The sequence below is a fragment of the Pristiophorus japonicus genome, chromosome 19 (genome assembly GCF_044704955.1).
Source record: "Pristiophorus japonicus isolate sPriJap1 chromosome 19, sPriJap1.hap1, whole genome shotgun sequence".
Taxonomy (NCBI): domain Eukaryota; kingdom Metazoa; phylum Chordata; class Chondrichthyes; family Pristiophoridae; genus Pristiophorus; species Pristiophorus japonicus.
Genome location: NC_091995.1, coordinates 9,706,607 through 9,723,561, shown reverse-complemented (window position 1 = coordinate 9,723,561; position 16,955 = coordinate 9,706,607). Strand labels below are relative to the sequence as shown.

Sequence of the window (16,955 nt, the reverse complement as noted above, 5' to 3'; positions counted from 1 at the left end):
AACCATAGTATCCCCACCACTGTTCTGTGTGAGACCAGTTAACTCTGCACGGCTCAGTACCACATCAGGCTGTGCCACACACGAGGAATTCCAAAAACTAAACTGTAATCAAATAGTAGGAACTGATCCAATCTGCTCAGAGAGACGCCATAATCATCTCATCTCTCTCTCTCTTTTGAAATAAAATGGAACCGCGACCATATGCTATGATGGAGGGGGCCACCAATAGATAGTGGAAATGGGTGGATAATCCAGCACCCCATACTTACACTGACACTGAGTTTTTTACCCTTTGGTTTATTTTGATTCCACAATCAAGTTGAGCGTATGCACACAAGATGTTTCCATTTTAAATGCAAAATGCATTTCCATGAAATCGAGTGTTGGCAACCTGACACTACTGGTCTCAGACATGAAACTCATTCCCCTGGTGTCCTGAATTGACCACAATACAGGAACAGTAAATTCCATCCGGTACTGGCCATCCAGATAACAACTACTTATCCTATTTATTTGCTTTAGTCAAACCCAGCCTGACTCCCACTAACTTTTTTGTAGATTACCGAGATCCCACAGTAAATTTTAAGATCATTTACTGAAAACCCCATCAACGTACCATGTCAGCTTTGTAAATAATTGCATGTTCCATTGCTCCAAACTGATCCAGACCAACTGATTGCAGAAGGAATGTTGGCCGGGACATGGGTAAACGGCCTGCCCTTATTTGAATAGTGTCTCCTGATCTTTAACATCCAGTTGATCAGTCAGACAGGGTCTCCAACAATTCAACCTAAAGATTGTGCCTCGAAATAATAGTGACTGCACTTCACTGCGCTGTGACGTGTTGTGGGATGTCTTGAGATCCTGAAGGACCGATTTGAATGCGAGCTCCTTCCTTCTGATTGTTTCAGTATTGCACTGGAGGGTCAGCTCAGCTCAGAAAGGTGAGGGGCTTTAATAACAGCTTACCAGGCCCCTGTTTATTTTCTGATCCAATTATCTTTCAGTTCTGAAGAAAGGTCTTGCCTGAATTGTCAAATCAGCCGAGTGTTGTTACATCTATTGGTATTTCCGCAGTACTGATTTACACCAGCAGGTGGTGATATTGCACTGTAAAACTTTACAGCTCTTTGTACAGCTCGCCATCACCATCTCCTGGCTGAAAGTGGCACTACAATGACCTGCAAGGGAACGTTAAACACTCTGGGGTGAATTTTCACTTTTACCCATCATGGAAACGTAGAAAATAGGTGCAGGAGCAGGCCATTCGGCCCTTCGAGCCTGCACCACCATTCAATATGATCATGGCTGATCATGCAACTTCAGTACCCCACTCCTGCCTTCTCTCCATTCCCCCTGATCCTTTTATCCGTAAGAGTCACATCTAACTGCCTTTTGAATATGTCCAAAGAACTGGACTCAACAACTTTCTCTGGTAGAGAATTCCACAGGTTCACAATTCTCGGGGTGAAAAAGTTTCTCCTCATCTCGGTCCTATATGGCTTATCCCTTATCCTTAGACTGTGATCCCTGGTTCTAGACTTCCCCAACATCGGGAACATTCTTCCTGCATCTAACCTGTCCAATCCTGTCAGAATTTTATATGCTTCTATGAGATCCCCTCTCATTCTTCTAAATTCCAGTGAATATAAGCCTAGTCGATCCAGTCTCTCCTCATATGTCAGTCCTGCCATCCCGGGAATCAGTCTGGTGAACCTTCACTGCACTCCCTCAATAGCAAGAATGTCCTTCATCTGATTAGGAGACCAAAACTGCACACAATACTCAAGGTGTGGTCTCACCAAGGCCCTATACAACTGCAGCAAGACCTCCCTGCTCCTATACTCAAATCCCCTCGCTATGAAGGCCAACATGCCATTTGCTTTCTTAACTGCCGCTGTAACTGCATGCCTACTTTCAATGATTGATGTACCATGACACCCAGATCTCATTGCACCTCCCCTTTTACTAATCTGTCACCATTCAGGTAACAATCTGCCTTCCTGTTTTTGCCACCAAAGTAGATAACCTCACATTTATCCATATTATACTGCATCTGCCATGCATTTGCCTACTAACCTGTCCAAGTCACCCTGCAGCCTCTTAGCATCCTCCTCACAGCTCACACTGCCACCCAGCTTAGTGTTCTCTGCAAAGTTGGAGATATTACATTCAATTCCTTTGTTTAAATCATTAATATATATTGTAAATAGCTGGGGTCCCAGCACTGAACCTTGCGGTACCCCACTAGTCACTGCCTGCCATTCTGAAAAGGACCCGCTTATTCCCACTCTTTGCTTCCTGTCCTCATAGGTAGTCCCTTGGAATCGAGACTTGCTCCCACTCTTAAAATAAGTCCTTAGGTGGCTGAACAGTCCAATATGAGAACCACAGTTCCTGCCACAGGTGGACAAATAGTCGTTGAGGGTAAGGGTGGGTGGGACTGGTTTGCCGCACGCTCTTTCTGCTGTCTGCACTCGATTTCTGCATGCTCTCGGCGAGGAGACTCGAGGTGCTCAGCGCCCTCCCTGATGCACTTCCTCCACTTAGGGCGGTCTATGGCCAAGGACTCCCAGGTGTCAGTGGGGATGTTGCACATTATCAAGGAGGCTTTGAGGGTATCCTTTGAGAGTAATATTTCCTCTGCCCACCTTTGGTTCTTTTGCCGTGAAGGAGTTCCGAGTAGAGCGCTTGCTTTGGGAGTCTCGTGTCTGGCATGCGGACAATGCGGCCAACCCAACAGTGCTGATCAAGTGTGGTCAGTGCTTCGATGCTTGGGATGTTGGCCTGGTTGAGGACACTAATGTCACTTTTACCACTGGGAACAACTCAGGTGTTAGCGGATGGGCCGCCAGTTTTACAGCCCGCAAGGCAGTAAAAGGGAACATTCAGCCCTTTAAAGCGAAGATTTACAAACTCCCCTCTATTTGAAGAGAGATAGTTTGTGTATTTCTCATCACCAATTGTGTGTGGTGCTGAACACCTGAGGAATGTGCTCATTTGTGCGGGGTCAAGTCATTGTGAGGTCATGGAAGATGCGGGCTGGCCTGAGGCCCCTCCCCTTTTACAGACCCGGATTGGAACCGGAGCAGATTCTCAGCCACTTGTTCTCATCCCAAGGCCGGAAGAAAGGATAAAGTTTCTCCGTGAATTTATTCCCAGTGAAGGTGTGGAGATGGGACTTGGTGTCCGCGCTGTAAAATGAAACTGTCCCGGACTCGTAACTGAGATAAACTCCCACCTTCCCGGGGATCTGACCGGCAGGGAGAGGGGATGGAGGGGAGGAGTTTACATTAAACCGATCTTCAACCCGCTCGATGCTCCACAATCCATTCTCCGGGCTCAGTCTGACCCGTCCCTTCCTCCCCACAGACTCAGTGGCGACTCCCAGTCTCCAGCCCCGATTCCCCGCCACTTCCACCTCCCAGTAATGTCTCCCCGATGTGAATCCCTCCAATCCCAGCACACAAGGCCAGACTGTAAATCTCTTCTCGGTGTCAGGGAACTTCCTCCGGGTCCGGGTCAGTCTCACGCTCTTCAGATCCTCAGACACCTCGAGATATGGATTCGCTGTTTCCACATCCAGGGTCACAGAGACTGGGAGAAAAAGCAGAGAGTTAGAGAGATTCGTCTAGGATTAGAGAGATTCCCCTGGGATTAGAGAGACTCGCCGGGGATCGGGGGGAGAGGCTCGCCGGGGATCGGGGGGAGACACTCACCGGGGATCGGGGGGAGACACTCGCCGGGGATCGGGGGGAGAGACTCGCCGGGGATCGGGGGGAGAGACTCGCCGGGGATCGGGGGGAGAGACTCGCCGGGGATCGGGGGGGAGAGACTCGCCGGGGATCGGGGGGGAGAGACTCGCCGGGGATCGGGGGGAGACACTCGCCGGGGATCGGGGGGAGAGACTCGCCGGGGATCGGGGGGGAGAGACTCGCCGGGGATCGGGGGGGAGAGACTCGCCGGGGATCGGGGGGAGACACTCGCCGGGGATCGGGGAGAGAGACTCGCCGGGGATCGGGGGGAGAGACTCGCCGGGGATCGGGGGAGAGAGACTCGCCGGGGATCGGGGGGAGAGACTCGCCGGGGATCGGGGGAGAGAGACTCGCCGGGGATCGGGGGGAGAGACTCGCCGGGGATCGGGGGGAGAGTCTCGCCGGGGATCGGGGGGAGAGACTCGCCGGGGATCGGGGGGAGACACTCGCGGGGGAGACACTCGCCGGGGATCGGGGGGAGAGACTCGCCGGGGATCGGGGGGAGAGACTCGCCGGGGATCAGGGGGAGACACTCGCCGGGGATCGGGGGGAGAGACTCGCCGGGGATCGGGGGAGAGACTCGCCGGGGATCGGGGGGAGAGACTCGCCGGGGATCGGGGGGGAGACACTCGCCGGGGATCGGGGGGAGAGACTCGCCGGGGATCGGGGGGAAGAGACTCGCCAGGGATCGGGGGGAGACACTCGCCGGGGATCGGAGGGAGACACTCGCCGGGGATCGGGGGGAGAGACTCGCCGGGGATCGGGGGGAGAGACTCGCCGGGGATCGGGGGAGAGAGACTCGCCGGGGATCGGGGGGAGAGACTCGCCGGGGATCGGGGGGAGAGTCTCGCCGGGGATCGGGGGGAGAGACTCGCCGGGGATCGGGGGGAGACACTCGCGGGGGAGACACTCGCCGGGGATCGGGGGGAGAGACTCGCCGGGGATCGGGGGGAGAGACTCGCCGGGGATCAGGGGGAGACACTCGCCGGGGATCGGGGGGAGAGACTCGCCGGGGATCGGGGGAGAGACTCGCCGGGGATCGGGGGGAGAGACTCGCCGGGGATCGGGGGGAGAGACTCGCCGGGGATCGGGGGGAGAGACTCGCCGGGGATCAGGGGGAGACACTCGCCGGGGATCGGGGGGAGAGACTCGCCGGGGATCGGGGGGACAGACTCGCCGGGGATCGGGGGGAGAGACTCGCCGGGGATCGGGGGGAGAGACTCGCCGGGGATCGGGGGGAGACACTCGCCGGGAATCGGGGGGAGACACTCGCCGGGGATCGGGGGGAGACACTCGCCGGGGATCGGGGGGAGACACTCGCCGGGGATCGGGGGGAGAGACTCGCCGGGAATCGGGGGGAGACACTCGCCGGGGATCGGGGGAGACACTCGCCGGGGATCGGGGGGAGAGATTCGCCGGGGATCGGGGGGAGAGACTCGCCGGGGATCGGGGGGAGAGACTCGCCGGGGATCGGGGGGAGAGACTCGCCGGGGATCGGGGGGAGACACTCGCCGGGGAGACACTCGCCGGGGATCGGGGGGAGAGACTCGCCGGGGATCGGGGAGAGAGACTCGCCGGGGATCGGGGGGAGAGACTCGCCGGGGATCGGGGGGAGAGACTCGCCGGGGATCGGGGGGAGACACTCGCCGGGGAGACACTCGCCGGGGATCGGGGGGAGAGACTCGCCGGGGATCGGGGGGAGAGACACTCGCCGGGGATCGGGGGGAGAGACTCGCCGGGGATCGGGGGGAGAGACTCGCCGGGGATCGGGGGGAGAGACTCGCCGGGGATCGGGGGGAAGAGACTCGCCGGGGATCGGGGGGAGAGACTCGCCGGGGATCGGGGGGAGAGACTCGCCGGGGATCGGGGGGAGACACTCGCCGGGGATCGGGGGGAGACACTCGCCGGGGATCGGGGGGAGAGACTCGCCGGGGATCGGGGGGAGAGACTCGCCGGGGATCGGGGGGAGAGACTCGCCGGGGATCGGGGGGAGAGACTCGCCGGGGATCGGGGGGAGAGACTCGCCGGGGATCGGGGGGAGAGACTCGCCGGGGATCGGGGGGAGACACTCGCCGGGGATCGGGGGGAGAGACTCGCCGGGGATCGAGGGGAGAGACTCGCCGGGGATCGGGGGGAGAGACTCGCCGGGGATCGAGGGGAGAGACTCGCCGGGGATCGGGGGGGAGACACTCGCCGGGGATCGGGGGGAGAGACTCGCCGGGGGATCGGGGGGAGAGACTCGCCGGAGATCGGGGGGAGAGACTCGCCGGGGATCGGGGGGGAGACACTCGCCGGGGATCGGGGGGAGAGACTCGCCGGGGATCGGGGAGAGAGACTCGCCGGGGATCGGGGGGAGACACTCGCCGGGGATCGGGGGGAGACACTCGCCGGGGATCGGGGGGAGAGACTCGCCGGGGATCGGGGGGAGAGACTCGCCGGGGATCGGGGGGAGACACTCGCCGGGGATCGGGGGGAGAGACTCGCCGGGGATCGGGGGGAGACACTCGCCGGGGATCGGGGGGAGAGACTCGCCGGGGATCGGGGGGGAGACACTCGCCGGGGATCGGGGGGAGACACTCGCCGGGGATCGGGGGGAGAGACTCGCCGGGGATCGAGGGGAGAGACTCGCCGGGGATCGGGGGGGAGAGACTCGCCGGGGATCGGGGGGAGAGACTCGCCGGGGATCGGGGGGGAGAGACTCGCCGGGGATCGGGGGGAGAGACTCGCCGGGGATCGGGGGGAGAGACTCGCCGGGGATCGGGGGGGAGAGACTCGCCGGGGATCGGGGGGAGAGACTCGCCGGGGATCGGGGGGAGAGACTCGCCGGGGATCGGGGGGGAGAGACTCGCCGGGGATCGGGGGGAGAGACTCGCCGGGGATCGGGGGGGAGAGACTCGCCGGGGATCGGGGGAGAGACTCGCCGGGGATCGGGGGGAGACACTTGCCGGGGATCGGGGGGGAGAGACTCGCCGGGGATCGGGGGAGACACTCGCTGGGGATCGGGGGGGAGAGACTCGCCGGGGATCGGGGGGAGACACTCGCCGGGGATCGGGGGGGAGAGACTCGCCGGGGATCGGGGGGAGAGACGCGCCTGGGATCGGGGGGAGACACTCGCCGGGGATCGGGGGGAGAGACTCGCCGGGGATCGGGGGGAGAGACTCGCCGGGGATCGGGGGGAGAGACTCGCCGGGGATCGGGGGGAGAGACTCGCCGGGGATCGGGGGGAGACACTCGCCGGGGATCGGGGGGAGAGACTCGCCGGGGATCGGGGGGAGAGACTCGCCGGGGATCGGGGGGAGAGACTCGCCGGGGATCGGGGGGAGAGACTCGCCGGGGATCGGGGAGAGAGAATCGCCGGGGATCGGGGAGAGAGAATCGCCGGGGATCGGGGAGAGAGAATCGCCGGGGATCGGGGAGAGAGAATCGCCGGGGATCGGGGAGAGAGAATTGCCGGGGATCGGGGAGTGATGCTATCACAGAGATCCCCCTTTCTGACTGATTTCCTGTTTCTCAACAGGAGAAACGAGCCGCACCGAGGGGAGGAAACGAGGATCTGACAACAGCAGAAAACATCGGGACTTCCAGGGAGGGAGGTCACAGCTTCTGAAAATATCAAACATTAACCCACCTGCCGCAACACTTTGGTATTTTGTCAGGATATAAAAAAAATGAACACAAGCCGGAACTGGAGTCTCATTGTACCACGAAACACTGTTCACAGTTTAATGCACCACAAAGTGGGGTTAAACACCTTCCATTCTCAGCAACAAGAACAGAAACAACTTGTATTTATATAGCACCTTTAACATAGTAAAACGTCCCAAGGTGCTTCACAGGAGTGTTATAATACCAACATTTGTCACTGAGCCACATAAGAAGAAATTACAGCAGATGACCAAAAGGTCAGAGATAGGATTTAAGGAGAGTCTTAAAGGAGGATAGAGCAGTAGAGAGGTGGAGAGGCTGAATCAGACTGTTCGCAACCTTGGAGTCATATTTGACCCTGAAATGAGCTTTCGACCAGGTATCCGCAGTATAACTCAGACCGCTTATTTTCACTCGCACCAAGTCCCGCTCACCCATCATGCCTTTGCTCGCTGACCTACATTGGCTTCCGGTTAAGCAACGCTTCGGTTTGAAAATTCTCATCCCTATTTTCAAATCCCTCCAAAGCATCGCTCCTCCCTATCTCTATAATCTCTTCCAGCCCCACAATCTCCCCCGCCACTGCCCCCCCCCCCCCCCATCCCCACCTGTGAGATGTCTGTGCTCCTCAAATTCTGCCCTCTTGAACATCCCTGATTAGAATCGCTCAGTCACTGGTGGCCCTGCCTTCTGTTGCCTAGACCCCAAGCTCTGGAACTCCCTGCCTAAACTTCTCCCCCTCTCTACCTCTCTTTCCAAAACAAATGTACATCCCTGTCTGGTGTAAGAATAAAACGGGGAAGGTGGCTCAACCGTGGGTAACAAGGGAAATTAGGGATAGTGTTAAATCCAAGGAAGAGGCATATAAATTGGCCAGAAAAAGCAGCAAACCTGAGGACTGGGAGAAATTTAGAATTCAGCAGAGAAGGACTAAGAGTTTAATGAGGGGTAAAATAGAGTAAGAGAGTAAGCTTGCAGTGAACATAAAAACTGACTGCAAAAGCTTCTATAAATATGTGAAGAGAAAACGATTAATGAAGACTAATGTAGGTCCCTTGCAGTCAGAATCAGGTGAATTCATAATGGGAAACAAGGAAACGGCAGACCAATTTAACAAATACTTTTGTTCTGTCTTCACTAAGGAAGACACGAATAACCTCCCGAAAATACAAGGGGACCGAGGGTCTAGCGAGAAGGAGGAACTGAGGGAACTGAGGGAAATCCGTATTAGTCAGGAAGTAATGTTAGGGAAATTGATGGGATTGAAGGCCGATAAATCCCCAGGGCCTGATAGTCTGCATCCCAGAGTACTTAAGGAAGTGGCCCTAGAAATAGTAGATGCATTGGTGGTCATTTTCCAATATTCCATGGACTCTGGATCAGTTCCTATGGATTGGAGGGTAGCTAATGTAACCAGGAGTGAGAGAGAAAACCGGGAATTATAGACCGGTTAGCCTGACATCGGTAGTGGGGAAAATGTTGGAATCAATTATTAAAAATGTAATAGCAGCTCATTTGGAAAGCAGTGACAGGATCGGTCCAAGTCAGCATGATTTATGAAAGGGAAATCATGCTTGACAAATCTTCTAGAATTTTTTGAGGATGTAACTAGTAGAGTGGATAAGGGAGAGCCAGTGGATGTGGTGTATTTGGACTTTCAAATGGCTTTTGACAAGGTCCCACAGACGAGATTAGTGTGCAAAATTAAGGCACGTGGCATTGAGGGTAATGTACTGACGTGGATAGAGAACTGGTTGGCAGACAGGAAGCAAAGAGTGGGAATAAACGGGTCCTTTTCAGAATGGCAGGCAGTGACTAGTGGGGTACCGCAGGGCTCAGTGCTAGGACCCCAGCTATTTGCAGTATACATTAATGATTTAGATGAAGGAATTGAATGTAATATCTCCAAGTTTGCAGATGACACTAAGCTGGGTGGCAGTGTGAGCTGTGAGGAGGATGCTAAGAGGCTGCAGGGTGATTTGGACAGGTTAGGTGAGTGGGCAAATGCATGGCAGATGCAGTATAATGTGGATAAGTGTGAGGTTATCCACTTTGGTGGCAAAAACAGGAAGGCAGAATATTGTCTGAATGGTGACAGATTAGTAAAAGGGGAGGTGCGACGAGACCTGGGTGCCATGGTACATCAGTCGCTGAAGTAGGCATGCAGGTACAGCAGGCAGTAAAGAAAGCAAATGGCATGTTGGCCTTCACAGCGAGAGGATTTGAATATAGGAGCAGGGAGATCTTACTGCAGTTTTACAGGGCTTGGTGAGACCACACCTTGAGTATTGTATGCAGTTTTGGTCTCCTAATCTGAGGATAGATATTCTTGCTATTGAGGGAGTGCAGCGAAGGTTCACCAGACTGATTCCCGGGATGGCAGGACTGACATGTGAGGAGGGACTGGATCGACTAGGCTTATAGTCACTGTTGGAATTTAGGGAATCTTATAAAAGCATATAAAATTCTGATGGGATTGGACAGGTTAGATGCAGGAAGAATGTTCCCGATGTTGGGGAAGTCCAGAACCAGGGGGTCACAGTCTAAGGATAAGGAATAAGCCATATAGGACTGAGATGAGGAGAAACTTCTTCACCCAGAGAATTATGAACCTATGAAATTCTCTACCACAGAAAGTTGTTGAGTTCAGTTCATTGGATATATTCAAAAGAGAGTTAGATGTGGCTCTTACGGCTAAAGGGATCAGGGGGTATGGAGAGAAGGCAGGAGGAGGACACTGAAGTTGCATGATCAGCCATGATCATATTGAATGGTGGTGCAGGCTCGAAGGACCGAATGGCCTGCTCCTGCACCTATTTTCTATGTTTCTATGTTTCCTCCTTCAAGACGCTCTTTAAAATCTACCTCTTTCACCTGCGCTAATTTCTAAGTATGCTGCTCGGTGTCAATTTGTTTATCTCGCAATACTCCTGTGAAGCGTGTTGGGATGTTTCACTAAGTTAAGGGCGCTATATAGATACAAGTTGTTGTTGTTGTGTTTGAGTGTGAGTGTGTTTGTGTACATGGGTTCCTAAAAGTAGAAAAGTCACCTGGTCCGGATAGGATGCATCCTAGGTTACTGGGGGAAGTAAGGGTGGAAATTGCAGAGGCTCTGGCCACAATCTTCCAATTCTCCTTGGATCTGGGGACTGGCAGATTGCAGATGTCACACCGCTGCTTTAAATAAGGGAGGGTGGATAACCTCACAACTACAGGTCAGTCAACCTAACGTCAGTGGTGGAGAAACTTATCGAGACAATAATCTTGGGCAAAATGTATCGGCCTTTGGATAATATGGGTTAATAAATGAAAGTCAGCATGGATTTGTTAAAGGCAAATTGTGTTTGACTAACTTGATTGAGTTTTTGGATGAAGCAACAGAGAGAGTGGATGAAGATAGTGTGGTTGATGTGTGTATAGACTTTCAAAACAAACAAGAGACTTCTTAGCTAAGTTAAACCCCATGGGATTAAAGGGACAATGGCAGCATAGATATAAAATTGGCTAAAGGACAGAAAGCAGAGAGTAGTGGTGAACAGTTGTTTTTCAGACCGGAGGGAATTTTACAGTGGTGCTCCCCAGGATCCTTATTAAGACCACTGCTTTATTTGATATATTAATGACCTGGACTTGGGTATAATTTCACAGTTTTCAGATGATACAAACTCTGTAAATGTCATAAACAATGAGGAGGATAGTAACAGACCTCAGGAGGACATAGACAGCCTGGTGAAATGGCCAGACAAATGATAGACGAAACTTAACGCAGAGAAGTGTGAAAAGATACATTTTGGTAGGAGAAATGAGGAGAGACAATATGAACTAAATGGTAAAATTTTTAAGGGGGTATAGGAACAAAGAGACCTGTGGGTATGTACACACATTTTTGTAGGTGGTACAACAAATTGAGAAGGCTGTTAAAGAAAGCATATGATATCCTGGGCTTTATTAATAGAGGAATAGAGTATAAAAGCAAGGAGGTTATATTAAACCTTTATAAAACACTGGTTAGGCCTCAGCTGGATTATTGTGTTCAATTCTGGGCACCGCACTTTAGGAAGGGTGTCAAGGCCTTGAAGAAGGTGCAGAAGAAATTTACTAGAACGGTGGTACCAGAGATGAGGGACTTGAGTTATGTGGGGAGACTGGAGAAACTGGAGTTGTTCTCGTTAGAGCAGAGAAGGTGAAGAGGAGATTTGATAGAGGCCCAACCTACTCAACCTTTCCTCATAAGTTCCTCACAACGAGTTGTTGTGATCTGGAATGCACTGCCTGAAAGGGCGGTGGAAGCAGACTCAGTGGTAACAGTCCAGAGAGAAATAGATAAAGAATTGAAGGGAAATAATTACAAGGTGACGGGGAAAGAGCAGGGGACAGGGATTAATTGAATAGTTCTACCAAAGAGCTGGCACAGACCCGATGGGCTGAATGCCCTCCTTCTGTGCTGTATCATTCTATGATCACACAAAATAAGCATTTTATTAAGAGCCTCTAGTCCTCCACCAGTAAGTAATTTGATTTCAATTCACTGAAAATGACTTCAAAAACTGTACTAAACCATTTATTAGTTTCATTGGTGTACCTTAGTAAGTTTTAGTAAATTAAATATTTTTTAATATTTAAAAACTTTTACTACGTGCCGTCTTGTGCCTGTGTCCCTAAAAACGTGTTGAATTTGAAGAGCCTCCTCAAACGGACACAATGGGCAGAAACTGGCCATGCTGATTATCCCGATCTGGGGATGTGGCCAGGTTTATAGGCGGGTCAATAAATGTTACAACACACAAAAGCTCAGAGGGACTTGAACTGCTAGCTTCGACCAGTGGACGGAGATGAGAACTACACGCTTAAACTTTTCCTGATAAGTCCTCCTGCCTGTAGCAGTGTAAGGATCCTGAGAAATCCCCATTTCATATTCCCACTACAGCAACGACGACTTACATTTATATATTACCTTTAATGTAGCAAAAATGTCCCAAGGTGCTTCACATGAGTATTACAAGAAAAACACCGGACCAGAAATCCCGGTCTCCTCAGGTCCGTACAGAGTTTCTACGGACCCGGGAAGGCATTGGAAAAGCCGTTTTCAGCGCAATACGTGCATGAATCGAAAGCTGGCTTTTCCGATCTGTCAAGTTTCTGGCTTGACAGATCTCGCGCATATCGGAAGCGAGGACAAGATTGCGGGATTTACGCATATCTTGCCCAGCAAATGTCCTCAAAACTCTTGCGCCTGATAAATACCCTCCCTCCCCACTATGCTAACTTTATTTTAAACCATAATTTAAAAAACTTTTTAAAAAATCAGAAAAATATATATTATTTAAATACATAAATAACTTTAATTTAAATTAATAAAAATATGTTGTGCATTTTTTTCTAGCTTTTATTATTGCATATTAGCGTTTTTGAGGCTGTTTCTCATTCATTATAATGAGAACTCCAACTTACGGAGTTCCCATTATTATGAATGAGAACGCACTTTACCTGATTGGCTTCCCAGAGCCATGTGACTCCAGCTCCAGGCCTGCGCACGTCCCAACGTGAACGCGCTCAAGAAGAGGAGGCCTCGACTCCGGGATCTCAGGTGAGCATTCAACCAAAAGGAAAGTGTATATCTTCTGTCCTATTTTTTCCCGCGGGAAGAAGAAACCAGGATTTCTGAGCCTTTTATTTTGACACCGAGCCAGGTAAAAAGAAATTACAACAGATGACCAAAAGCTTGTTCAAAGAGTTAGGTTTTAAGGAGCTTCTTGAAGGAGGAAAGAGAGGTGGAGAGGTTTAGGGAGGGAGTTCCAGAGCTTGGGGCTCAGGCAGCTGAAGGCACGGCCACCGATGTTTGAGCAGTTAAAATCAGACATGCTCAAGAGGGCAGATATCTTGGGGGTGGGGGGTGAGGCTGAAGGAGGTTAAAGAGATAGGGAGGGTCGAGGCCATGGAGGGATTTGTAAACAAGGATGAGAATTTTTAAATCAATCCATTGTTTAACTGGGAGCCACTGTAGATCAGCGAGCACAGGGTGATGTGTGAGTGGGACTTGGTGTGAGTCAGGACACGGGCTGCACAGTTTTGGATCACCTCTCATTTACGTAGGGTAGAATGTGGGAGGACAGCCAGGAGTGCGTTGGAGTAGTCAAGTCTGGAGGTAACAAAGACATGGGTGAGGGTTTCAGCAGCAGAAGAGCTGAGGCAGGGGCAGAGATGGGCAATTATACAGAGTGGAAATAGGCGGTTTTAGTTATGCTGCGAATATGTGGCCGGAAGCTCATTTCAGGGTCAAATATGGCACCTAGGTTGCGAACAGGCTGGTTCAGTCTCAGACAGATGCTAAGGAGGGTGACTTGGACAGGTTAGGTGAGTGGGCAAATACATGGCAGATGCAGTATACTGTGGATAAATGCAAGGTTATTCATTTTGGGGGCAAAAACACGAAGGCAGAATATTATCTGAATGGCGGCAGACTAGGAAAAGGAGAGGTGCAACGAGACCTGGGTGTCATGGTTCATCAGTCACTGAAAGTGGCATGCAGGTACAGCAGGCGGTGAAGGCGGCAAATGGTATGTTGGCCTTCATAGCTAGGGGATTTGAGTATAGAAGCAGGGAGGTCTTACTGCAGTTGTACAGGGCCTTGGTGAGGCCTCACCTGGAATATTGTGTTCAGTTTTGGTCTCCTAATCTGAGGAAGGACGTTCTTGCTATTGAGGGAGTGCAGCGAAGGTTCACCAGACTGATTCCCGGGATGGCTGGTCTGTCATATCAGGAGAGACTGGATCAACTGGGCCTTTATTCACTGGAGTTTAGAAGGATGAGAAGGGACCTCATAGAAACATACAAGATTCTGACAAGACTGGACAGGTTAGATGCGGGAAGGATGTTCCCGATGTTGGGGAAGTCCAGAACCAGGGGACATAGTCTTAGGATAAGGGGTAGGCCATTTAGGACTGAGATGAGGAGAAACTTCTTCACTCAGAGAGTTGTTAACCTGTGGAATTCCCTGCCGCAGAGAGCTGTTGATGCCAGTTCATTGGATATATTCAAGAGGGATTTAGATATGGCCCTTACGGTTAAGGGGATCAAGGGGTATGGAGAGAAAGCAGGAAAGGGGTACTGAAGGAATGATCAGCCATGATCTTATTGAATGGCGGTGCAGGCTCGAAGGGCCGAATGGCCTACTCCTGCACCTATTTTTCTATGTTTCTATGTTTCTAAGGAGAGGGATGGCGTTGGTGGCTAGACAATGCAGTTTATGGCTTTGGTCTTCCCAAATTTATTTGGAGAAAATTTCTGCTCATCCAGTACTGGATGTCGGACTAGCAGTCTGACAATTTAGAGACCGAGGAGGGGTCGAGAGAAGTGGTGGTGAGGTCGAGCTGTGTGTCGTCAGGGCACATGTGGAAACTGACACTGTGCTTTCGGATGATGTCGCCAAGGGGCAGCACATCAATGAGAAATAGGAGGGGGCCAAGGATAGACCCTTGGGGGACACCAGATGTTACGATGGGGGAAGAGAAGCCATTTCAGGTGATATTCTGGCTACGATTAAATAGATAAGATTGGAACCAGGCGAGTGCTGCCCCACCCACGATGGCGGGGAGACGTTGGAGAAGGATGGAGCGGTCAACCATGTCAAAGGCTGCAGAGACATCGAGAAGGACGAGAAGCGTTAGTTTACATTTGTCACACTCACAAAGGATGTCATTTGTCACTTTGATGAGAGCCGTTTCGGTACTGGGGCAGAATCCAGTTTGAAGGGATTCAACCATGAAGTTCCGGGAAAGGTGGGCACAGAATTGGGAAGCGACAACACATTCAAGCACTTTGGAGAGGAAATGGAGGTTGTAGATGGGGCGGTAGTTTGCAAGGAGAGAGAGGTCAAGGGTTGTTTTTTTTTGAGGTGACGGGTGATGACATCAGATTTGAAGGAGTGGGAGACTGTACCTGAGGAGAGAGAACCCTTAACAATGTCAGCTAATATGGGAGTCAGAAAAGGAAGTTGGGTGGGAACAGGTTCAAGGGAGCAGGAAGTGGGTCTCGTGGACAAGATGAGGATGGAGTGGTCAAGAGGGGAGATCAGAAAGAAACTGGAGAAAGATGAGAGTTCAGGGCTAGGGCATGGCGAACCTCAGAGGAAATTTGGCCCGGTGGGCTAGGGGAAGGAAGAGAATTTGCAGAGGCAGCCGAGTGGATGGTCTCAGTCTTTCAGACAAAGAAGTCCATGAGTCCTAGCGAACACGGATGAAATGAAATAAGCATTATTAGTTGTAGGTTTAAGTTTGTATTTTTTTTTAATTTATTCGCGGGATGTGGGCGACGCTGGTAAGGCCAACATTTATTGCCCTCCCTTAATTGCCCTTGAGTTACTTTAGGCCATTTCCCAGGGCAGTTCAGAGTCAACCACATTGCTGTGGGTCTGGAGTCACATATAGGCCAGACCGGGGTAAGGATGGCAGATTTCCTTCCTAAAGGACATTAGTGAACCAGATGGGTTTTTACTACAATCCGATAGTTACATGGTCACCATTACTGATACTAGCGTTTTATTCCAGATTTATTTAACTGAATTTAAATTCCACAGCTGCTATGGTGGGATTTCAACTCACATTCCCTGATCATTAGTCCAGGCCTGCTGGATTACTAATACAGAAATATTAGAAACATAGAAACATAGAAAATAGGTGCAGGAGTAGGCCATTCGGCCCTTCTGGCCTGCACCGCCATTCAATGAGTTCATGGTTGAACATGCAACTTCAGTACCCCATTCCTGCTTTCTCACCATACCCCTTGATTCCCCTAGTAGTAAGGACTTCATCTAACTCCTTTTTGAATATATTTAGTGAATTGGCCTCAACAACTTTCTGTGGTAGAGAATTCCACAGATTCACCACTCTCTGGGTGAAGAAATTCCTCCTCATCTCGGTCCTAAATGGCTTACCCCTTATCCTTAGACTGTGTCCCCTGGTTCTGGACTTCCCCAACATTGGGAACATTTTTCCTGCATTCTTCCTGTCTAACCCCGTCAGAATTTTAAATGTTTCTATGAGGTCCCCTCTCATTCTTCTGAACTCCAGTGAATACAAGCCCAGTTGATCCAGTTTTTCTTGATAGGTCAGTCCCGCCATCCCGGGAATCAGTCTGGTGAACCTTCGCTGCATTCCCTCAATAGCAAGAATGTCCTTCCTCAGGTTAGGAGACCAAAACTGTACACAATACTCCAGGTGTGGCCTCACCAAGGCCCTGTACAACTGTAGCAACACCTCCCTGCCCCTGTACTCAAATCCCCTCGCTATGAAGGCCAACATGCCATTTGCTTTCTTAACCGCCTGCTGTACCTGCATGCCAACCTTCAATGACTGATGTACCATGACACCCAGGTCTCTTTGCACCTCCCCTTTTCCTAATCTGTCACCATTCAGATAATAGTCTGTCTCTCTGTTTTTACCACCAAAGTGGATAACCTCACATTTATCCACATTATACTTCAGCTGCCATGCATTTGCCCACTCACCTAACCTATCCAAGTCGCTCTGCAGCCTCATAGCATCCTCCTCGCAGCTC

At 51.6% G+C, this 16,955-nt stretch overlaps 1 protein-coding gene across 1 annotated transcript in view; it reads right to left on the bottom strand.

Annotated features, from left to right (window-relative positions):
- Positions 1-2,696: 2,696 nt before the first annotated feature.
- Positions 2,697-16,955, bottom strand: part of LOC139229706 (zinc-binding protein A33-like) — a 35,214-nt gene continuing 20,955 nt past the window's right edge. The window contains exon 6 of the mRNA XM_070861235.1: positions 2,697-3,597. Coding sequence (XP_070717336.1) covers positions 3,065-3,597 — 533 coding nt within the window. The 3' untranslated portion in view covers positions 2,697-3,064. The remainder of the gene's footprint in view (positions 3,598-16,955) is intronic.